The 25034-nt window shown below is 41.8% G+C and overlaps 1 protein-coding gene across 6 annotated transcripts in view; it reads left to right on the top strand.

Annotated features, from left to right (window-relative positions):
- The window catches only part of LOC139049464 (protein O-linked-mannose beta-1,2-N-acetylglucosaminyltransferase 1-like), a 533721-nt gene extending 509191 nt beyond the window's left edge, over positions 1-24530 (top strand). For all 6 annotated transcript variants that reach the window (XM_070524938.1, XM_070524940.1, XM_070524941.1 and 3 more), the window contains 19 exons: positions 2129-2332; positions 2955-3020; positions 5095-5208; positions 5794-5911; positions 6475-6573; positions 7982-8109; positions 10229-10299; positions 10928-11003; positions 12480-12524; positions 13075-13155; positions 14141-14199; positions 14353-14425; positions 14896-15024; positions 16073-16263; positions 19711-19819; positions 21595-21666; positions 22753-22794; positions 22887-22954; positions 23769-24530. In XM_070524938.1, coding sequence (XP_070381039.1) covers positions 2129-2332; positions 2955-3020; positions 5095-5208; positions 5794-5911; positions 6475-6573; positions 7982-8109; positions 10229-10299; positions 10928-11003; positions 12480-12524; positions 13075-13155; positions 14141-14199; positions 14353-14425; positions 14896-15024; positions 16073-16263; positions 19711-19819; positions 21595-21666; positions 22753-22794; positions 22887-22954; positions 23769-23841 — 1818 coding nt within the window. In that variant the 3' untranslated portion in view covers positions 23842-24530. The remainder of the gene's footprint in view (positions 1-2128; positions 2333-2954; positions 3021-5094; positions 5209-5793; positions 5912-6474; positions 6574-7981; positions 8110-10228; positions 10300-10927; positions 11004-12479; positions 12525-13074; positions 13156-14140; positions 14200-14352; positions 14426-14895; positions 15025-16072; positions 16264-19710; positions 19820-21594; positions 21667-22752; positions 22795-22886; positions 22955-23768) is intronic.
- The last annotated feature ends 504 nt before the right edge of the window (positions 24531-25034 follow it).

Raw genomic sequence — 25034 nt, 5'->3', positions numbered from 1 at the left:
TTATTGATGTAGGACCTTTAATCACACGCTTGAAGAAAGGTTCGCCTCACATATGTATTCCCAACAGGCGCGTTGGATCTGCAGTTCCATACTTCTTTCTTTGCATTTTTTTTATTTTTCTCGTTTTCTAAGCTTCGGGAAGCCTCGGTCGTCGGCGAGCGCGTACCGCACGATGGGGAGCGCGGGCCTGACGTGGCCTGGCGCGGAGGGCGTAGGGGCGGAGGGGAGGGGAGGCCACGCAGACTTTCAATTAATCAGCCGCGCAGCTGAGCGGGCGCATCGAGTTGGAAAGTGGTTCCGCGAGCCCGCGTATATCCTGTTTCGGATGTTCAAGAACAGGGGCGGGCGGGCTTAGTGCAGATTGCGTGTCTACGCATGCGGAAGCGTGTTTGTTCCCTCCGCGCGAGGGCAGCAGCTGTCTCTTTTCGTCACGTGACGTCCGCTTGCAGCTTGCTCTGCAACTTGTGAAGCGGTGTTGCGTGTTGTGTAGAGCGGCGGGAACTTACGGTACGGAGAGCTATCGAACGGGGGAAAAGTAATAAATAAAAGCTACGTCAAGGACAGTGAAGCTGTATGTGCACCGCGCGACAGACGAGGCACTTTCGATTGCGATCGAGCCCGACGCGGGTCGAAATTCTGGATCACGATTGGCTCGATCCCTTCCTCAGCTTGCCTCGATCGCGATGGAGAAATTCGAATGCGATCGGGCTCGAGCGAAAGTGCTCCTTTGAATACCGGTTGAAAAAGTGCCACATTAACACTCTTCGGAACAAACATGAGTGGAGCTGACTTATTCAGATTAAAAAAAAAAGAATTCGACGAATTTACTATATTATTATATTATTACGACTAAACACCTATGCCAGAAGTTGGGTTTGCCCGTAAACATTAATTTATTCCGTACACAATTTGCACCTTGCTCGTCCCTAATCCGGCTACGGGCATAGACAAAGCTGTGACCACGGTTTATGTCCTGGGTTCTGTTGCACCACGTTGCCTCAGAGCTGTGTGGAGAAGCGTGCTTGCGAGGTTGGTGCTAATCTGTAAAGCTGTCTTTTCTTCATTGCTTGATTGCTTGGCGGCGAAACCTAGTTTTTAACAACAAAAGCAAAAAAAAAAATGCAGACCCAATACACATTTTGTAATCTGCGTGAAGAGAAGCTTTCGTGAAGCCGTTGATCAGATGAAATAAATTCACCTATTTCATCCCTGTGTTGTTGGCGTAAAAGGCTCGAACTGGCGCATGCGCTCTTGCGCACCTGTACTACGCCTGAAAGCGCTAGCTGGCATTGGCGCGATAGAAGTATACGTGTGATTGTTGCCTAATGGGTAAGGGAATCGGGGTGCTGTACTGGGTGACCAACGTTTCACCCCCCACCAGGCACATAATTAATTAAAAAAAAATAAGTGCGAGTTATTTTGCAAGACAGCAGCAGCACCCAGCAGGCACGGTAATGAAACTCTGGGAGAGTTCACGAAGGAAGCGTCGCTGTATAAAGAAGGTTGTTTGTAGCGGGGTTCTGAATACAACAACCTGAGGCGTGCACTTAAGCTACTGATTAGGAGAAGTAACCGTGTTGTTTCTACGCAGGCTCACTAGGTATATCTTTATGCATTATTAGATATGCCATGCCTGAGGCCGTATTTTTACTCGATCAATTTCAGTGATGCTTTCACATTAGCGTAACGTGACATCCAGCATGGTACTTGACTGAATCGGCAGATATTTTGCCTGTTCACTTCTGTACTATGCAACATGAAAATAATGTTAATAGAAGGTTACAGAAAATATAGAGAAGGCAGGAGATGGAAATAAATTCAGGACGGTGAGCAAAATGAGAACTAGGTAAAAGCGGAAGCCAACGTTTCGACAAGTGACAAGTCCACTTCTCGAAACGTTGGCTCCCGCTTTTAGCTTGTTCTCGTTTTGCTCATCATCGATAGAAGGTGCGGCATTCATTTTGTCGCAACCATTGGCTTAGACAATGGAAGCCCACTGAAAGTGATATCCCTGTAAGTGGCCAGTCAACAGTGGGACCTTGATCCCACTAACATGAAATATTGTTGTGCCACATTTACTCTAGGTTAGCTTGCTTAAAGCAGCTGCGCTTGTGTTTGGCTCACGCAGTACCTGTTGCTGGCGATTCTCTCTGTCACCGTGGTGATCAACGTGATGTTCATCATGGACACGAGCCGAAAGCTCCAAGAGGACTCACCATCCCAGGAAGGTCGGCACAATACTCTGCGTCTACAAGAAAGCCTGCCGAAGACACTCACGATCGAAGTGGTCTCGAGCCAGTCTAAGGTGTCCGTCACTGTCGATGGAACCACGGTAGGTAGTGCAGCCAGATGCAAACTTGCTGAAGAATTCACAGATGTGAACTCACATGTAAACTCGCAGTAACAACTGCTCCATGAGTTACACATATGTAAATTACGTTATCTTTTTCCCCCTGAATTTAACTTGTCGTTCAATCTTTTGGTGGTTGACTGAGTTATTTCTGTTTTATATTTAGTACTTACATTGATTTCTTGTGCTTTAGCATTCCTTTCTTTTTTTGTATGCAACATTAATTGAAATGAAGCTGCAGTGTTCTAAAGGCTGTACATCTTATGATAACTGGAATTGCTTCACTTTTCAATAACTGAACGCAGCTGTTTAACTCATTGTGATACAGATTTGTAGTTTATTTTGCAGCAACTTCTTTTTTCACCATTGACAGGTTTGCCGTGGCAATGCTACCAATACTTTCATACGAGTCCTTTGTGCTGTTTAATGCATGTAAGGGTCTCTGCAGCTCAGCTTGAAATGTGAGATTTAAGCCAAGTGCAACAAAAACAGGAGTGTAGTAAATCACGTGACACTTAATTTGACATATGCTCCAAATTAGAGCTCTACATTCTTTTTCTTCGTTTGCTTACCCTGTCTTTTTCTTTATTGCTATATTTATAAGATACTGGACGACTCGGAAGACAACAAAGGTCGTGGCATCCATGTCCTTGTTCTCAATCAGGCAACGGTAAGTAAAAACTGCTTGAACAATACATATACTATAGTTTGGAGTTCATGACAGTCATGCCTGTGTAATGTTATTTGATTTAAAGAAATGAACGATGCAGGAATGTGCAAGGGGGTGAATGCTCACTGTTACATAGATAAAACTGCCATGTATATACAATTCTTTATTCTGCTAAGCTGCTGGCTCGTTTGTGCTCAAATTTCACATACAGGTAGCATTTTGCAGTGAGTTTGGTTTAATATAATGTTTTCAGGCATTACTTACCAGTGTTTTCCACTTCTTATTGCATTTTCTTTCTTTCACTCTTATGAGTTCATATGGCCTATATCACGTATGCAGTGCATCAGATGAAATGTTTGTGATATTTGACTATTTCTCTTTCTCTACTTCTTTACTGTGATAGCTGTGATGAGCTCATCCCCTCCCTCTCGGCATTATTTATTTGTATTACATAGTGCATACTCTTGGGGGCTCCAAGCAGGAGGGCAACTCAGAATTACAGACATAATGCAATGCAATATAGCAACAATAGCACTTGACTCTTGGTTAGTGTAATAACAGCGATACGATAACTGAGGTGTGACAATTCTGCAAGAATGGAAGTTTGGAGTGGGTAATGACAGTGACTAAGGATATGTCTGGATTAGTTTGTTCCGATCGGATATGGTGCGTGGAACATGACAATACTTATAAGTGCCAGTTATGGTAAAATAAGGGGTTAGCAAGTTGAGCTGACAGTTTCTTGTTGGTCTGATGTGTAAGGGTGAAAGATATGGTGATGGGGTGATGGCAAGTTTCTTGTTGAGGAGTAAAGAGAGGATTTCAATTCTGAATGGTTCTCAACATGTTTTAAGTGCATATATGCTGTTGGAATTCATTACTTCAGAAGGACAGTTGGATTGTGAGAATTCGTTGTAGATAAACCAGACTGCTTTCTTTTGTATTCCTTCCATACACGTGGCATGTATGCAAATTTCCATATACTTATAACATGTCTGGACACAGCAATTGTAATGTCTCTTTATGTTTAGATGAAAAAGTAAATTAAATGTATGGAAATAGCCCACCCCACCACCAAAACAACATGGTGCTGACATAGAACAACAGTTGGCTTTCAATATGAGGTGTCTGGGTTCAAAGCTTTAAAGGAAACCTTGCCATTTTTGTTACATTTTCTCTCGTGTTCTTCCTTGCGAACACTGACACTCTGTTGACATGATTAGGGGTCACTACAAAAAGAAGCGTTACCACAAGTTTATCAAACTGCTGTGCAAAAGGGTACTATGTGAGATCAAAGCACATTTTGATTTTGTATTCTCTTGCAAAATTAAATCAGTGGAATCTAAATTCTCTATCAAACTTTATGGCTATAGTGTGAATACAGTCAAAATTTATTTTAATGCAACTGCATTTTACATGAAGGTATGTTTGCTAAAGCATAGTATGTTCATGACATGCTGATACCATCAGCTGATAATTTTTATATTTACTTCATTATATTTGTCAATTTTTTCTATCAAGATTCGACCTACAAGAAAGCGGGAGGCAAAGTCATCAAAAGATATGAAACTGGTATAGCTAGATACATAGTGTGGCAGTCGAGCCAACAAATGCCAATCCAAAGCCTTTACTTCACGTGATACTCATCATTGGGCGCCCAAATTCGATACATATAGCCATGGCATTGTGTACGTGTTTAACATAGTTGGTGTGAAGGATGCACCTTATGGGCTTTCAATGTTCATGTCAGAACACGGCTGGGAAATATGTAATCCTGCAACTTCCAGTCACGTATATATAGCCGCATTTTCGTGGGACACCACTCTCCCCAGATAATGTAAGCCGAAAGTGATGTAACGTCTCTTGTGGAGCCTGCTTCCCATAGGCAGTCTGGGGTTTTGTAACCGCGAGCATCTCAATAAATGTTTCTCTTTTTCCATCTGATCCTGCGTTCTCGATGCACAACACCCACGTTTGTTGAAAGTTCGTAGAAATATCTTCATTGTAAGCGTGTATGTAATGCCATCTTGTCCGTGAGCCACACATGATGACACCAGTGACCTCGCCATTTCAGGGAAGTGTCATGGCACAACGAATGTTTGACACATATTCACCTCATGAAGATGAAGCAATGGCCCTCTTTCTCAACATGGTCTCTGATGGACGGGTGCTCATCTTCAGCATCAAGGTGAGTAGAACGGTGTGACCTGAAATGTTTGCATGGCCAGGCGAAACAAAGCTGCCCGAAAGAATGTACTGCCTGTTGGAAATAATTCAGCTCCATGAAAAGCAGAGCATGTATGCTGTGAATGTTTTTATCTGTGCCCATTTATTTCTCAGTTCAGGTGGACACCGCTGACAAAGAGCTACGTTTCTGCTGGAGATATATTTTTTTAATAGTTTCTTTCAGTGGCAAGAGCCTTAGATTTCTGTTTGCCATCTTTGTTCCTTTTTTGTGCTTTAGGTTGAGGTATTCTAATTTTTTGTGGCACAAATCTATGCATTGTCAATCATATAGCGCTGGGAATTTTCATTATTAATTTGTTCTCTTTAATGCCACCTCAGTTTGTACTCACTACCTCTTTTACTATGCCTCTGGGCCAAGAGTAATGTATAGTTAAATGCAAATAACTGATAATCAAATTGCAGAAAGATCTGATGGGCTATAAACCAATGTGCTCACACTTTATATATATATATATTGCATAACCTGGCTTTCCAGTGTAGTCATGTATAGTTGATCTAAAGTCTATGTGTGGACCTCTCTGGTCAGGATGAAGGAACCTTCCAAATGAAGCAGCCGGCAAGGGACCTGCTGAAACGACTGGGAAGCAAGAAGTCACATGTCATCAGCTGGAGGGACATGTGGGGGATGGTAACGCAGAAAGGAGGTGTGTGCCCAGATTGCTGCCTTAATACTTGTTTTTCAGGTTCATCTGGTGCCTGGAAAGTAGCGTGCTGGTCTGTTGTCTTTAGATGTGGGAAAACACAGTATATTCTTGCCAGGAATGATCTCTATATTCACTTGAATGGTCGCTTGAGGTGTGGCATCAATTCTTGCAGTAAGATGCTTAGGTCAGGGCGCATGCAGCTACACTATAAGTTGAACCTCGTTATAAGAAAGTTGACTCCAAGAATAAAAGAACTACATTATATCCGAAATTTGTTATAAGCGCGCATGCTAACATGGGGGAAAATTTTTTATATCCAATAATTCGTTATATCTGTGTTTGTTATATGAAAGTTCAACTGTGCTAGTTGCATAACTGTTGGCGAAATAGGAACTCTCAGTTTAAACAGAATGGCCTCAGCCATACCTGCCTGAAGTTGTTTCTGGGGCATTATACATTAGTTGCATCTTATAGCTGCAAAAATTATCATGTTTTCTTTTTTCAATACAAAGCTTTGTTTACACTTTCTGTCAATCGTGAAACTTTTCAAATGCTGGTTCCAGGAAAGATGTATGGCGAGACATACAGCAAGAGCCCCGAGTTCAACAGCTGGGGTGCCCCAGTTCTGCTCAAGGTCGAGGTTCCTCTGGTTCCTGTCGAAGGTGAGAATGTTTTGGCTTTAGCAAGGTGACTGTGTTGTTCCAGGTCCTCGGCATCAGCAGGAAACAAAAGGCAGTATAACGTGAATTTATCAATACCATTGTAATTATAATCACCGTCCTGAGTCTATTAGAGGTCTACTACAGGGAACGAAGACCCCCAAGCCTGTTAACAAATCACTCTTTAGTTACCCCGGCCTTGTGCCAGCTGACTCCTTAGTACGCCTGCAAATTTTCTAACCTTATCAAAAAATTTAATCGCCCTCTGCTATACTGGAAGTGGAAGGGTTTCCGTTCTCTTAGCATGTATGCTGTACTAGAGGCAAATATTAGGTCAAGCTCAAGTTATAAACTAGTGCCCAAAGGTATTCGAAGCATCACTTCTTACAAGACTGGAGCTTTATGTCCATAAGCAAGAAAAGATGTTAACATAAAAACAGAGTTGCTGCCACTGCTGTGAAAATAAGTACAAGCTCCTGTGATGTAACATGTCCCATTTATGATTAGTGAATTGTAGTCAACCGTAGATAACCAAATAAGTTAATTATGGTACATTTTGGCATGAAAGGAAGCACAACAGGTAGTAGCACCTAAAAGTGGAGCTATGGGAGACTTAATTCGCTGCGCCCAACTTGTATCACAAAGTAATTTTGCAGCCTTTTCAGCTACAGTTATTTCTGCCACTTGAATGAAAGGTTGTGAGGTCACAAGGACAATCTAAATACCTACATTGTTTGCCCTGTTTGCTTTCTGTGGCATTTAAAGAGCTTAGTGATGCAACATGTTTTCTTTTTATAAGCATTCTTTATATTCTTCAACCACATGGAATGACTGAACCAAGAGAGGAAACCTCAGTCTGGAACCAATGTTTCGTCAAGAGAGCTTGTCTCTGTCAGTCAGGACAACTGCTTTCCCTGGCAATCTTCTATAGCTCACTAACACCCCCCCCCCCCTCCCGTTTTTTTTTTTCACTAGTGGCAGAGGAGAATAATATAAGTAGGTGCACAGGGTAATTTGAAGGCTAGATGAGGAGAGAAGTTGAACTGTTCAAAATAAGCAATTTGTTGTGATAAATAGCTTGCTGGAGGGAGTTGAGAGTTGAGAAAAGGGTGTACTGCATGTTCTTCCAAAAAACAAGGAGTGACAAAAAAAATCAAAACATCTTTGCATCGTCAGCTTGGTGGACAATTTTCTTATAAAACAGGAAGTAAGTACTAGGGTTGTTGCCCTGATGAAGACAAGTGCCCCTGTCAAAGGTTGCCTTGAGACGAAGGCTTCTCGAGGCATCTCGAGTACTGAAGCACCTCAAGTCTGAAAACTGAGGCTGAGTCTGAGACCGAGTGTCATTGTTCAGCCACTGCTGACCACTTCAAGTCCCTTTGTTCCTGAGAGTGAACCTTTTGTCTTGCAGAGAGTGAGTGTGACTGGCCCGATAACGAGGAAAACCATCGTCGCCGGGCCTTCTGCAACCACATCGAGGGCTATGGCAGTGTTTGCAGTTGTGCCGACCCGGCCCCTCTGACGTTTTCACCAGAACCTGTAAGCACACTGGCAGACATGCAGAGTTTATACAAGTAATTATCGTGTATCAATTACAGCGTGGTCTGTTACGAAAAAGAACACTTACTCAGTGCTCTTTAAAGGGCACGTCCAAGAGTTTTTTTTACATCTTGGACAAACGTCTGTATTCTATTTCTTGTAACTCTCCCTGTTTGGTTTGCCATGTCTTATTTCTATTGTATAGCATTACTTAAAAATACGAAATACGTAGCAGTGAATATAAATCGAAATTGCTCTGTGTAGCACCATTATGGGCGAACTAGCAGTGATGTCACTGAGATTATTGGGGAAGCTCTCACACGCACCAATAATGATCTATTTTACTGCACAATTTCTTCAGAAATGTTTTATTATGAGTGACATCCTTTCAAATTCCTGGAGTGTGGCAGCACCGATTCACTGAGTGTGGATGAAATAAATAGCGATTGTTTGTGAGGTAGTAGCTGCAGGTTTGCCTGCAGGAGACCGCAGTATATATGCACAGGTGCATGCACTTTTAAGTTTGTTTACAAAGAAGTGTTGAGCTTCGTGACTGCATAATTCAAATGCAACATCCAATAGTGCATGGACTTGGCCTTTAATTGAATAGAAATTACTGCAAAAGTGCGAGCTTGAACTTCATTAGCTGATGCTTGCTTAATGACGTGTCCTGCTGTATTAACTTTCTCTAGTCTGCTCAAAAACAAGACACACTCTTGGAGATGAATCAGCTTCTGCCTTATACATTTGTCCCCCTTGTACTATCAGCGTGAATTCAGATGCAATCGTGACAAGAGCTTGTTACATTTCAACGTTCACCTGTGGTTGTAAGGCTGGCTAAATTCAGGTGCTAAAGCATAGATTCGAGACTCTCTTGTGCCAAGAAAATTGCTGCGAAGCGATTGCTCATCGCAGTCACGTGTAGTTAGATATATTAGATGTTCTGAATAGTTTTTTGTTTGCATTTCAATTTATATGCTGATGTGGGATGACATTGGCAAGAATTGTAATCTCAGTGCACATAAGTGTGAACAAAGGAAGCAGTCTGCTGCGAAATCAATGTTGGGACAGTGCTGAGGCTGGTTCTTGTTCTCATTGAAGATTTTAGAGTTTCACCAGTGTTTTCATGTAAAGTAGCTGATCGCATCATATGCAATGTAGTCTGCCGGTGTGGTGAGCACGTATGCACCTGCTTCAAGTTGTTTCCTGTCGCGGCAATGCTGCCATCACCCAGCTCAGCAGCTGACAACATGCTGCAGTGCAAGCTATGTGCTCATGTAGTCACTACATGCTCTGCTGACATGATGGTTAGCTATTCTGATTGCATCTTAACAGTCATATTCACTTTTGCGACACAATTAATCAAAAAGTGTAATCTTTTACTCTGCTGGCGAACATGACTACTACAGGTATGGTTTGCACAATGATATGGGTGTGTTGAGCGGTTGCTTGATTTAATGCTGTACACATTACAACTGCAGTACTGCCACAATAAGGAATTCCACTGGCAGTGGCTGTTCATGTTGTGTCTAGTACTGTTGTTTTGTGCATGCCTACGGTCATCGGTCTATTTCTAGCCATTCATGACAGCAGAACATTGGTCCTAGTATCATATGACTGGCTGGTTGTGTGACAGAAGTAGCAAGTGGGGTAAAAGGCCACATTTCTTGATTAGTTGTGTTGCAAAAGTGAATGTGACTGTAAAGATGTGGTCAGAATAACTAACCATCGTGACTGATGTGTTTGTCTTCATTGTAGTTGAATGCATCAAAACAATGGGCTCTCAGCTCACCTGCAAATGCAAAAGCCAGAGAACTGAAACTCCAAGCATTCTCAAAGTGAATATTTTGCATGTGAAATGTAAGCCTGATGTGAACAACAGCTGAAAGCGTTTTACAGTGAGGGCTGGCGGTCTCACCCCCTAGTCATATTGATGTCTGTCAGGATCTCTAGCGTCTGTAGCAGGACTCTCAAAGCACTTTGCAAGAAGTTTACATTGCACCACCTTCAGTGCTTTGTATTATGGGCAGAATTTCAACTGTTTACCTTTGCACTACTTCGTGCCTTTCTTTTTTTTTCTTCTTTTATCTCACTGACTGTTACCTCCTGCTGTGTCCAGGTCCCCAACAACAGGGTAAAGGACGTACCAGTGGCCATCGTTGCCAGTAATAGGCCCCACTACTTGTACAGGTCAGTAACATCCTTGTAAAGCTCTACTCTGAAGCAGCTACGGTTTCTCTGTTTGGCCACTTTGCACCAAATCGGCTACTGCAGGAGCCTCTCATCGACAGAAGTGTTGGCTAGTGCTGTAATGCTTGTTTGCCTCTTGGCTGCATTTAAAAGTGAGCTCTAGCACTTCAGTACGCCTATAAAGTAGCTAGTAATATTATATTTTTCGTAAACAGTAATAAGGTTAATAAACAAATGAATAAACAAGCAAAAGAATGAATAAAGTAATGAACAAACATACAAACAGTCATGCTTCGCATTATAAAAGCCAAACACCATGTGCTACTCTGTAACATTCACATTAAAAAGCTAACGTTGATGCCTTAGTTTCTGGACTGTCGACGGGCACATCACCACCTAAATTATTGGCACAGAGTATGAGTGTCTGACCCAATTGTTTAGTTGCAGTTCAGTTACTTTCTTGGCTACGTTATGGGCTACTTTTGGACAGTTTATGACTGCTTTCTGACTTTGGGTACCTAGCAACTCTGCTTTCAGGCATGTTTCTCATGCTCACATGAGTGTTATAGAACATTGCAATTTGGCTTGTTCTTTTTTTTTTCTCATTTGCCCTCTTATTGCATTGCAGGATGCTTCGGTCACTGCTGTCAGCTCATGGGGTGAATCCCAGAATGATCACAGTATTTATTGATGGGTACTTTGAGGTATGGCCATGATCCATGCTTATCTCACACCGTGTTTTTCACCATAACATTATTTGACTGAAAAAACAGCACAGTTTGTAACTTGCTTCTATTTCCTTCTTGTGATGTGTTAAACACTGTAAACTGAAACGTCAAGAATTTCTCAGACAGCTGCGCTCCTGTGCATGTCTCATGTAGTTTAGGCTTTGACCTTCTTGTTATAACAATTAATCAGTCCTACATGCGACTATTTGTGCCTGGTACAGTGCACGATGAGCTCAAATCGACATCAGTTCAAACACGCCCACAGGAAGTTGCCTATACCCTGGACTCCTTTTTTGGATTCCAGTTTGTTAACGGTGTAATGACACATATTTTCGATGTTGTATGACATATGCTTCCCCCGCGTAAGAGATGACAATTGGCAAATATGAGGGGTGGGAAACACAAGATACCTGAATTTGATACTATTGTTAGTCTCCAAGTACCATACCTGGCGTCATGGCCATTGTTGCGATGTTGGGACATAGAGAGAAATTTGATGATGTCGTGTAGCGTGAAAGCGTGGCATGATGTTGTTCGTAAAAAAAATTAACAAGGGTGCTGTGTACGTTTCTTGTGGCTACATTTGCCAGAAGCTTGTTCGTGGGAACAAGTATTGTGGTAAATTATTGAGGGTGTTCTGACACTGGCTACTATGTTTTTTAGGGTTTAAAGGGTTCTGACCTCCATTTAGTGCAAAAATAAATAAAAAAATAACGTGAAAAATGTCACGTTGGTTCTTCTTGAAGCAAGGTAACCACAAGTGTTTTGTTTGGTGGAATTTTGCATGTTTTGCATTGCATGGTAAATGGCCATGGTAAACGTGACATGGAAAGAACAGCCATCTTATTGATGAAATTTTGCTGATTTCTCATGGTATGAGAAGTGCTAAGAGGAGACTGGTTTATCTTATGTTGAAGCTGCATTGAGGTGAAAACACTGGCAAAAAAAAAAACGTTTTCTAGGTTTGTGGTTACATGCCAGAAATGTAAAGCAGTTTTCATATTTTATTTTGATCGGTATTAAAAAAACAGATCTGTCTATGTAGCTCAGAGCTTGACTTGATTGCTGATGCAACTGGGTGTGATTTAATTTAATAGGCAAAAATTTGCTAAACTCTTGTGTAACAAAACATAGTGCTCCATCTGTACTGATGGATTACACAGCTCAAATTCAAAGCTGTGATATCTTCATCGATTTAGATGATCTTGAGTGTGTGTCATTTTCTGTTGGTGTTGATCATTTGCGCTTCTTCTAAATGGCAAAAATTTGGTTTTAGAAAAGTGCTAACTAGCCATTCATGAGCAGCCTGTCAACCAACAGCTCATCTAGGAGGTTCTTGCTGGATTTTATTACATTCTGTTAATCTTTAGACTGTTACTAACTGGTGGGCCATCCATGCAAAGAATCAGCATCAGTTTCACATTTTCATTTGCGCACAAAACTCATTTGCAGGAGCCACTGGAAGTCACGAAGCTGTTCAACATTAGGGGAATACAGGTGAGTGGGGTGTTCTCTTCTCCTTGCCATTGTTCATGCAGTATACTTCATCAGACAATTACAATTTCAATTGCAATTTTATGCAGTATTATGCCCGTGCCAGGTGTGCAGGGTAAATGCCAATCAATGTCTAGCACCTCAAGTTTTGATTATCTGAGAATTTGCTGCTAAGCACGAACACTTTCGGTGTCATTCAATGTTGCAATGACGATGGCTGCAGTGCGTTTGACAATCATAATATCATTTAACAAACATTTAGTGATAAATATTCTAGAAATGACACTAAAACAATAATAGGCATATTTTATGTAGAACTTTATCAGTTTACTTCGGAACTTTCCTTTCATGTGCAACTGTACTCCTTCAACGGCAACATGAGTTGTTGATGACATTAATTTTAATGCTGTTAAAGGTATGCATGTACCGTGCAAGTGACATTCTGAAGCATCCGGCAGATAACTCAATTTTCTTTTGTGCCCACTTGGTACATATATCAGATTCTAGGTTGTGGGCTGTTTTCATGATGCTATTGTGTTCCATGTTCTCACAGCACACGCCAATAGGCATGAAGAATGCTCGGATATCTCAACATTACAAGGCTAGTCTCACTGCAACCTTCAACCTCTTTCCCGTAAGTAGCCGAGAGGAATGTGAACACATAGATGGCATAGAAACAGCACTGATAGGGTATTCGGTTCCCCCACACAATGTGAACGCCCGGAATGTAGAGTAAAGAAATGAAAAACAAAATCATGAGTTGCTGTGCGCTCTGGCTTGTGCTGAAGTTACTGTTAAACCTTGTTACATTGAAGTCACATTCAGCATCGGTATACCCTAATTATGCCCATTATATCCCATTAATATGTTATAAGCAAATTGTTGCATGCACGCTGCATGATATTAGCAAGAAACACGATTTACGTTGTTATATTTAATAAATTGTCATACTGAGGTTCTTCTGTTTTGCAATTCTTGTAGGAACATTCAAACCCTAAATAAAAATTCTGCTTCCAACAGTCGCTAGAATTTAATGTTCTCTCTAAACTGCAACAAATCTCATTGAAATTGGTCCAGGGGCTATCTAAAAAAGTATGTCTGCTTTTTACATGTACTATATATCAATAGGTGGAATCGAAGTTGGGCCCGAGCCAAAGCTTCTTCTTAACATTATCTCTCTTAGAGGACTAAGTATTGGTCATAGTTTGTAATCGTTATTGATATGAGCCATCTGTTCTGATGCTGCCAGGCCTAACAGTAGCATCGCCGTTGCCATAAAAGTGCCTCGATTTTTGTATACCAGATAGTGCCACAGCATATGACCTTGGCCATTCATTCACTATGCAAAATGCTGTACTAAAGGTCTCATCGATGACACACATTTAACACGTAGCCGTTTTGTGAGCGTCTACATAAACAACCAAAGTGCTGTACTAAAACTGTCTAATAAAGCATTTACTTTAGTTAAAAGGCAATGCATTGATATTCGTTGTAGCAGCTTTATGCATTGTGCATTGCCTTTTGATGCAGTTATGCAGAGCACATGATGTTTTGTAGTAGTTTATGTAAGGCAGGCCTCATTAACACTTCAGATTATTTTTCTTTCCTCTCTGCTTCAGGATGCTCAGTATGCCATTGTAATAGAAGAGGATCTGGATGTGTCGCCAGACTTCTTCAGGTACGTTTCAGACAGTTTTCTGGTTCTGGGTGGCTTATTGACAAAAGTATCTGCCTGTAATATAACACGGCTATGATTCTTGAAGGAACGGTACTAGCAGTATTGAGTTGCGCATGTTCTGAATGAAGTCCCTGTGTTTTCTTTTCTGTTTAGCTACTTTAGTCAAACACTGAGGCTGCTAGAAGAGGACGACTCCATTTACTGCATTTCTGCTTGGAATGACCAGGTAAGGCATTCTGGCCATTTGTGTAGTGATCCTGAATCAATGTGTTTGGTCTATTTATTTTGCTCACAACAGTACTTAACTGCAATACATCTCAGCAGTGCAATTCAATATCCGATGGGTGCAAATATGGAAACAGTAACGTAAAAAAATAATGATAGAGGAACGGTATCTAGACAGTCTTTGTAAATAAAGGCACGTAAACAAACTTGCTGAAGCAGTAATGAAGGAAACAGCAGCAAGACCCAATATTTGAATTTTTTGTAACTAGAAAATTTATTTCCAGATGAGTCAAATGTACCCGGTATCATGACTGCGGTACCGTGAATATGAATTAATTGCATTGTTTCAGTCAGCAGTTACCAGTTAATTGGCAACCTGCTGGAGGCTTTTGGTAAAGTTCACAGCAAATGAGCACAACTGCGGGCATTCTAAGCCGAGCCCTGAAATGCTTTGTCTTTGCTCGCCTCCAGGGTTATGAGCACACAAGTGAGGACCCGGCACAGCTGTACAGAGTGGAGACTATGCCTGGTCTTGGATGGATCCTCAAGCGTAGCCTGTACAAGGAAGAACTGGAGCCTAGGTGGCCTACTCCTGAAAAGGTGTGCACCCAGGGCTCACGTCGTTGACTCACACTCACGATTTTATGAGAAAAAGGGAGGGAATGAAAAGAAAGAAAGAGAGAGAGCAATCACTTGCAGCAAGGGTGAAAATGTACAGAAATTCACCTCACTGGCTCAGTGGCCTACTTGAAATCACTGCATCATTAATACTAAATGCTATTCACCATAGGCCAGTGGGATAGGCGAATACTCACGAATACTCACTCGCCAATATTTTCGCAACCTATGCAGTCACTCACACTCGTCGGCACTTTCTCCTGTACCTACTTGCGCCCATTTATATTCACTCGCTCAAATTCATAGCTCTTCCATTCACACTTACCGGCAGCTTCCCATGCTTGCTCTAACATATCCACTTCCACTCGCCAACAGTCACGTTCATATGCCAGGTCCACTCAAAGTCACTGTCACTGACTTTCGTTTGTGCTCACGTTAAGTGGCATTCTCTCCTGGTCATACTCACGTCCAATTGCACCCTTTGTTGCTGACTAACACGTTATCTGATGCCTGTGAAATGATCGTTAAGCATGTAAGTCAGTATACTCATGAGTGTGCACGCTGACCTGTGCTAATATTGACAAATTAGCTCCATTTCTGAGAACCCCACTGTATATCTTTGGATATATCAATCGATGCAGTTCACATAGTAGCGTGGTGTAAATTTTTATTGTAGAGTTATAACTGCAAACTTGCAGCTTCATTTTTTTTGCTTTACTTTTCTAAATTTTGCTCATTTTTGTTGAAGGATAGCTGAAGGCAGGAATTAAAAACCTGCTCCTGACTTTGAACACATTTTATCTCTCTCTCTTTCTTTTCCTAATACAATGAAATTAACTTTACCAAATTAAGTTTTAGACAGCAGCTCTGCCTGAAGTGCTGTCACATCTTCATAGATAATGAACAGACTGCAGCAGCTTTTTTAATTCTGTTAGCAGTGCCTTCACTTGGCAGGGCAACTGCTGGAGATTTTCTCAAGCTTCTTTTACTCATGCGCACATGCTGTCACTTTGCATGCGGACACGAGAAGCTTTGGGACTGGGACATGTGGATGCGCCTGCCAGACGTCCGTAAAGGCCGTGAATGCATTGTGCCAGACGTTTCGCGGACCTACCACTTTGGATCATCAGGGCTGAACATGAACTCCTACTTCCAAGACGTCTACTTCAAGAAGCACGCCTTCAACACCCAGCCTGCTGTTCAGCTAAAGGAGATCGACAGGTAAGCATTGCAGCGTGAATGTCTTGACCTGTGCCACGACCTTGTCCTCAGTTGTTTATGTGGGTTGCCACCTCGAAAGTTGGTCCTGTAGAGCATTTGTGACAGTCTCTGGGCACTCCTTGTCCACCACAGCCTTGGTGATATAGTCGAGCATCCACTGCTACTGCGGGAGGCAAGACGAGTGTTGCCGCCAGGCACTTACTGGTAAATTAGATACCAACACGCTTACGACATGTTGCTCGGCAACTACGGGAGTTACAGACTCATGGAAGAAAACCCACCAATTGGGAAGATGGGACCAGCGGACTCCATTTGCACCGCCGAGCCAGGTCATTCCAGATGTACAGTATGGTCTAATGTTAAAGGGAATGCACAGTTAGCATCCTGCTATTGATTGTCATTGATATAAGGCGTCAAGGCCTGTGGACTAGTTCCTTATGCATAAATGTCCATCCGTTAGCAAAGGTATGTGGACCAGGGATTTCACAATAAAAACGCTGGTTTTTACTGCCTATACATGCAACTTGAAATTGAGGGCTGCCTTCAAACTTGGCATTGTGCCTTTCCAGTGCACTGGTCAGTTTCAATTTATGTGTCTGAAATTGTGAATAACTTTTTTTTTCAGTGCAACTTTGGTTCGTATATTCTTGCTCACAGATGTATGTCCAGTTGGGTGTATCAGCCACTTCTTTTTGATAAAGATCAGGAAATGTTTTAGTAATATTGATATTATTGTTGGTTAGGTATTTCCTTTAACAACGGACCGTACCATAGGTTTGCTTCAGCAAACTTTAAGCTTATTGTCATCATTTATGTTATTACAGTTGAAACTTATGAAAGTGCATTTGGATACCTAATTATTGGCTAGCTTTGATTCAATAATCATTCATTAATTTTAGATTCATGTTTTACTGTAACTTGAAAGCTCAAAACTGGGTTCCTGTGGATGGCAGGGGCTATCATCATCAGCTCGTGGCCATAAAGTGCTTTGCATACATTTCACCACACATGTTGATGACAAGGTCTTTTACTCTTGCTTTGTCTGAAAGAAGTTATTACCTATAGCTTAATCTTTTCCTCTGCACATGTAAAAATCATGCATAGCAAGCATGTTATCATGCAAGCTGCTCATGTTAAAGGGACACTAAAGAGAAACAATAAGCAAGGTTAAACTGATGAAGTATTCTTTCAGAACTGTTATCATTAATTTTGCAGAATAGATTGGTTAGTAGAAGAAAAGACTAAGGTCACAGTTACGTTTTATGAATTCTACGCTGAAATTCGAGTGATGGTATGTCAGTTTGACATCACGGATTTTAAAGTTTTTTTTTTGTATTTGACTCATTGTTGCCAAGTAAAAGTCCTTGAAACTTGCCGAGTTCAATCTTTGGTCATATTAAAATACTACAATATAGTCGTTCTTTACCGATAAAAAGTTAACTAGGTTCAAACAGATGTAATCAAAATCTATGAAATTATTGCAAGCTGGTGCAGAAACTTCTAAGTGACGTTGCCACTTGTCTTTCATTTTTGTGTCTTTTCTGACTTGCCAAACCTCCTCACGCGATGAAAGTTATTATTATTATTATTATTTTGTATTGTAAGATGGTAATTTACTAATACATGTAAAACTATTTTTTACTTTAGTGTCCGATTAGCCACTGCATACATTTTTGTATTATTTTAGTGCAACAACAGTGACCCTGCCCATTATGCACTTAACAAGGAGCTGTATCAGGCACACTACTGGACAGATTTTTAAACGTTTTATCCAGCCATCATTTGTGTGCATCTATTTTGCCATTTCAAGCATTTTCAAATCTGTAGCTGCGATAATGGCAACACATGACAACATGTGTTAGATGCAGCCAGAAAACAGTATAATCGATTGCACTGAAGTCCCTCAGGTCTCGTCATAATTTCTGGCAAGTGGTAGTGTATAGGCATGTAGTGGCCAACCCTTGCCCACAGCCTTCTCCAACCTGTGCACTTGCTCTGCAGTGCATGAAACCTAATGGTGCATGAAGCACAGTGCCTGCCATTTTGTACCTGCTGTTGCTAGAGCACGGTTAACTTGCACTGGGTACTGCCGTTGCTCTGTGCTCGCTTCTTTGCTTCAGCGTGATCTGCAATGAAAGAAGGTAGACATACTCAACATGGCTGATGCGGCCCTAAACATGCCCTTATCCCTGACCAGCTACTGTTGAAGTGGCACGTTGCAAGCGACCATTGGTTTTGGCTTCACTAGATGGGCATTGAAAAAAAGACACGGTGTCATCTTCATTACAAAACATAGCACAGAGCATAGCACAGTAAAATTTAAACTGTAATGCTTTGCCTGTTCAATTTGAATTTGGCGTTCACGTGGTAGAATGTCCATGCAATGTCCCAGTGCAGGGCAAACCGTCTACAGAACCATCTACGAGCTCAATACTCTAGTTTTGAGTATTCTTTCTTAACACGTAATGGGATGATGAGCTGTAGTATAGTTAGACATCTTGATCACTTATGACTATAATATCAGACGAACATTTGTAGAAAGCATTCAGAAATGCTTAATACCTGCTAAAACTAACTGTTTTCAGTGAGCTAACATTCTTCTTAATTTCTCTTATAGACCACGAAAGTGAGCCCATCAAATAAAAGAAGTACAGTCCAGCAACTTTCCTATACTGTTTCTAATGTGCTATGGTGATCTAGAAAAAAAGGCTACACAAATGCTTGTTCACTTGGGAACTTATTTGCATGTTTTTCGAAGCTACATACAATGTTTTATTAGCGCCTCAGTAAAAGAAAAATGATTAGTTAAAATGTTAATTTGTTCATTAGTTTGTTAATAGCTTGAATGAGAAAACCGTTGACAGCAAGGATACACAGTTGGCAGCAGCATATGTAGGGTTGCTTTGGAATGGAACTCCTTAAGCTTTTATTTATTATTTTTTATGCAGTATAATTTATTTTATATGGTTATTTCAGATAAAAACAAATTGCAATACATGGAATTACAGAAAGTGCGCCCCTTGAGTTTAAGTGAAATAAAAGAGTCATCTCCACTGTGTAACTATGTAACTGGCATAAACAAAGTTGCGGACATATTTGCCAACATATTTACAATTTTACCACCAGTGTGAGCTTTGCTGAGAGGTGACATGAATTTTTGAGACAGGCCTTCAAATGACCATAACAGTCGCATTGTAGTAACAGTATCTTAATGAATTATTATGAACTAGCATGGTTGACAGTTCTGTTGTGTGGATTTTAAACATTACCTTCATAAGGCTCAAAGGTGTTGATAGTAAAGCATTGGAGAGCCACTTTATCATGTGCTCTGTGCCCTAAAGCTGACCATTACCTCAGTGTGTTACCTTTGTTTACAATCATGCAGTATCCTTTGAACCAGACCAAAGGAATTCTCTACACCCATTTATCCTTTTATTACTGGTGCAGTGTCAAGAAGGAAAACTATGAGCAGGTGATCCACGACCTGCTGAGACGAGCCATTGTGTTAGACCACAGTAAAAGTCCGTGTGAAGAGAATTTCATCCCCGACACAAAGGTAAGACTGCTCATGGCTTGGCTGTTTCCGCATTGTGCCACACGGCTTTCATAGCCTACCTTGTTTGCCCCTGTCAGGCAGTTGAATATACATTGTCCTAACCAGTTGCTGTGTAAAAGTAAGCAAAGCTTCTCGTCGTTTGACACTCTTGGTTGCCTCTTGCCGCCTTTGAGCTTCTTGCTTTCTAGCTAAAGCAGATTGACATGGTGTGTCACCCTTGACTGAGTGGTGGACTGGTTCAGTTGGAGTCATCTCTGTAATGTTAAAAAAGGCACCAAACCAAAGTGCCTGTGTAACACATGAAACTGAGGTTCATTCCTTCTGTGGCAACTGAGCGCAGGTGTTCAGGTGTCATGGTGGGGATGACACTGATGTGCCGTGCCCTTACACATACCCTCTTCACCAACCCATTACTGCAACACCAAAATGTGTTCATACTAAACATCAGGTCACATCACTTTATTACCTTCAAGCTTTGCTTTAAGTGTAGTTGCCTCTTAAACTGCTATTTCGTGAAAGCATGATACGTAATTGCAAACCACAAGGATCAACGGACAAGAGAATTGTGTCATGCATAGCACAATACCAACTAGCCCATCGGTCTGTTTTCTTGACAAGGGAAATGGAGGCATTTCATGTCACCAATCATGACAAGTGTCAGCCAGCTATTGATCGCACTGCAGGAGTGTAAATTGTCATATATGGAAGGCTGGCATTCAAGGTGATAAAGCTTGCATTTTTAGAACAAGAAATTTGTGTTCTTTTTAATGAAGTGCGATTTTCTGTGGTACGGTGGTGAATAAATGCACAAATAAGCTTTTTTTAATAAAACATAGTTGTGAGTACAGTGAAAGCTCGTTAATTCGAACTTCAATAATTTGAATTTATGGATAATTCTAACTGTACGATTTGGTCCGGCCAAGCTCCACAGAAGTCTTTGCATAAAAAAGCCCGTTAATTTGAACGCGAGAAGGTACTGCCACGGATAATTCGAAGTACGCGCCACCATGCTGGTGCCTGGCACACGGCTAGAGAAACGTGCCTACAGCCTACACACAAGGCTGCGTCGCCTCCAGAACGGAGAGAATGGCGAGAGAAGGCAAAATCGGGAAAAATCTAACCGCCGCCGGGTCAGCAAGAACGCAGCGGCGGCTGCCTCCTCTCCATTCTACGTTGACCTCCGAGACTTCTTGTCCATCGCAAATCTGGGGGGTTTGCAAATCTCCTTTGCTGGCCATGTCGACATAGACGAGAGTGCAGTGGTGTGTGGTGCATTGACAGATGAGAACATAATTTCTCAGGTCAGAAGCGCTGAACCTGTCGCTGCCATTGACTACGAGGAGGAGGAAGATGAAGCGCCAGTGCAGCCCTTCGCTTCGGATGACATGGCTGGATTGAATGCTGCCCGTCTCTTCTTCAGTTTCGAAGAAGGCGAAGAGGAGGCCTTCCGCCACATTCGCTTATTAGAGCAAAACGTGCTAGCTGTCGCCTTCAAGGAAAGAAGGTAGACTACAATCACATACTTTTTCAAGCATTACATTTCTGACATGCCCTACTGCTTCCAAATCGCAGTATACTGTTGTTTACCTTGACTTTCGTTAGTTCGAACTTTCGTTAATTTGAACTGAAGCGGCTTCCCCTTGTGGTTCGAATTAACGAGCTTTTACTGTACAGCGTTTGTTTTGGCCACTCTTTTCTGTGTTGCATTTTGTGTGCTGCATGGCAGTACGTAGTATCCTGAACGTTTTCACCCATATACTTTGTGTTGTGTTTAGGGGGAGGTCTACGTCATGTTCTTCAAGATGAATGGCCTCAGAGATTTCTCGACGTGGCTTCAAATTGCCAAGGTACGCTGACCATTCATAGGCACTCGGAAGGCACTGGAATGTGATCGACCAAGCAAGTTGCGGCTTTTGCTGCCTAGAGTGCAGCCTAGTGAAAAGCAATGGGCATGAGGAGTTAATGTTAGCTTTTGTGTACAGTACAGCTCATTCTTAAGAGAAACACAAACTTAATGATGATGGCATTTATTAGACAGAATACAAAAATAAAAAGGTGGACCTGCCAAAGCTGTATGAGGTCTTGAATGGCATACCTTTACTGTTCCATCTTGAGCAACTTCAAGAAGGCTCGCATTCCTAAGAAAAGCGGCAGCCGATATGATGCGTTAGGTAGACATCAATAAAAAGAAAATCGTTGCGGATGTCTTCTCGTATAATTTGAGTCGCTGTCAGTATCATAATTAAGTGATCCCTTTAACAGTGGATCACACTGTGCTTCGATCTTCACTCTGTGGATCAGTGGTTCCACTCAGCCAGACAGGGCCGCTGGAATCCCGTTTGCACTTTGCTAACTCCATTTGCGTGCAAGTTTGATGAATGCACAGGAACTGTTTGTTGGTGCAGCACATTGATTTTGCATCAGTAAACGTCACATGAGTGCTAACCATAGACACTAATCATTAGGTGCCTTCTAACAGCAACAGCTCTATTGCAGGAACAGGTTTTACGAGTCCTCAGTGTGAACAAAAAGTGTTTCTTTTACACTTTCAACACACAGCCTGCATAAAAGAAGTATTGAAGCCCAACAGCACAAGTTTGGAAAAGTTGACGCAACATCTTCGGCTAGTCATTAGTTTCAGCACATTAGCAAGGCCATGAATAAAAAAGAGAGAAAAAAAAGGGAGATTGAAAGCTCAGTTGTGTTAGCTGTCAACACGTTAGATGCACATTTCCGTCACATATGTAAACCATGTGCTATTCGCATGCACTAGGTGATGTAACTAATGTGCAGACTTGGACCCTGACTCTTCTGTGGCACATGATACCGCATCAGCAAATATATCAACAAACTGCATGTCCATGTCGAAAGTTGATTTGCAGTGCTGATTTCAAGCTGGAATAACCTTTTCTGTGGATTTCATTGACTCGCAGTGCTTCAAAATATGGGACCTCGACCCCAGGGGTTACCACAAGGTAAACTAGCTTGACATAATTTTTTTTTCTTTACTATAGTGACGTGTGAAATGCAAGCTTTCCCCAACCTTACATCTGTTTTTGCTTTACAGAGTATGTGGCGCCTGTTTATGAAGGGGAACCATTTGCTTGTTGTTGGTGTGCCAAACTCTACCTACTCGTAAGTCTTGCTTGCTTGCTAGTAATAAGTGTTACTCAGTCAGTAGGTGAGGGAAGTTATAAGCACAGGAATTACAGTGGGTTTTGGCCTGCAATCTTTGCTAAAGTGTTCATTTCTTATCACCTGACATGAGGTCTTTTCGAGTAGAAAAACAGCACAAAAAATTGGAAAAGGAAGTGTTAACAATATACAGCACTAAATGCCAACAAATCATTTATTGTGCGAACGCAATGTACATACTTTCAAGAAAATGGGGAGAAAAGAGGAAAAAGAAGTAAAAGCAATGCAATGAGAACGTGTCGTGCCAGCATGAGAGGCCTCGAGGTAAATGGTAATGAGCGTGTCCTTCCACTGAGCCACACAGATATTCAATCTTTTCGCTAGCCAAGGCCAAAGGAGAAAAGCATGCTGCCACATTGGTTTTTTTTTTAAGTTTTCACGTTGCACAGCATGGCATCTGTCAATTTTTCTTGTCCCATTTTTCAAAACACCATCTTTCTGTTACAAACATGTCGCGACAAGCTCGAGTTCAGACACTAGCGTCTTCATGAAAACAGCGCTCCTCTTGAAAAAGTAGTGTACTGCAAAAAAAGTAGGGCACTAGAAGAGCACATGAACACACAGACAACAGCGCTACTTCCTATAACAAGTCTATATTTCCAAGTACCACACTGTGCTGTTTGTGTGCTTATGTCTTCATTTTGTTTGTGCTACACAAGTATTCCAGAAGGCGTACCAACCTCAATTAATCTTGCAGAGTAAATGGCAAGCGTAGATGCCATTGGTGAGTTGTGCACTGTCATTTCTCTCCCAGGTCTTTCAAGCCAGCCAAAGTGACTCCCATATACCTTGAGGGACAGAAAATCGACAAGGACCGGCTGCGATAGTGTCGACAGTTGAGAGACCCTGCTTCAACTTTTGTGAAGTGCACTGGACTTTCGCCAAGGAGTGCGAAGACATCGTTTCATTTGTGTGTGTGTGCGTGTACGTGTCATTGCAGTGTGTGTGTGTGCATCTGTGTTATATAGTCAGTGTCTGCAACTACTACTCACCGGCGCCCATGACCGAAGCAAGGCAGCTGTGACCAGTGACCATGCGAGACCCTAATTGCCACAGACTGTGCCGCCAAAGCGACTGCAACGTTGGCCAAAAGGGCTTAGGGCGCAGCCCGACCGTGAGGACCGTGCGCGAGAGGTCGCGATATCACAAACTTGTAATATAGGCCTGTACATTTCTTAGGTTTGTTCTGTAGAACGCGAGTGTCGTGCCTAGGTGGGTCTCCGAAGGAGACTTGCATTGCATGTGTAGCTTTTACCTTGTCAAACGTGTGCCGCTTGAGCGAAGTTCCGTGGCCACTTCAGGTTGTATAGTACTTAAGTAAACTTGTCCGAAGCCAATGCAAAAACTCACATTTGTTGATGCAGTCGTGAGATCCAAGGTCTGCAGAGAGCTGCTAATGCATTGTGCTACCTTGCTAGCCGTACTTCACAAACTGGCCATGGAATTCAACATCTGACCAGTAAAACTCAGGATTATAATGGCACATTTCTGTGAAATACAAAGACTTATCGTTATATGAGTTGAGCTTGTGTCCTTTCTTGCCGTCATGTTGACTGCACTCTATCACATTTCACTAACGGCATTCTGATGTCCTGTCGCAGCGACGCTGCCTGCCATAAAGGTTCTGACAAAAATTTCAAGTAAGGACATTTTACACCAGGTGATTCAGGGTCCATCGATCATTGCAGATGTTAAAGAAAAATTGTTTGTTGGAGACTGGGTGAAAAATGCATTTTCCCAATGTTTTTAGGCATAAAATCATTTTGTCAAATGCAAATGATGCTAGCGGGATAAATGTGTGCAAGAATGAAGCACTTATTTGCATAGAGCATACATTTTTATTCTAAAAACTTTAATTGACATTGCACTTTAAGCTGCTTTGTTTTCAATTTCATTTCACTTTCAGCAAGGTCACATTTCTTGATCTGCGCGCTGTTTTAAAGCACTTGGTATCTTTTCTTGCTTGCATGGTTCATAAAAAATTTAAAATCAGAGTTGCATGCCCACCTCACCATTGGCG

The sequence above is a fragment of the Dermacentor albipictus genome, chromosome 9, assembly GCF_038994185.2.
Source record: "Dermacentor albipictus isolate Rhodes 1998 colony chromosome 9, USDA_Dalb.pri_finalv2, whole genome shotgun sequence".
In the NCBI taxonomy this organism is placed as follows: Eukaryota; Metazoa; Arthropoda; class Arachnida; order Ixodida; family Ixodidae; genus Dermacentor; species Dermacentor albipictus.
Note: the sequence above shows the minus strand (reverse complement) of the source record. Positions and strands in the feature narration are given on the sequence as shown.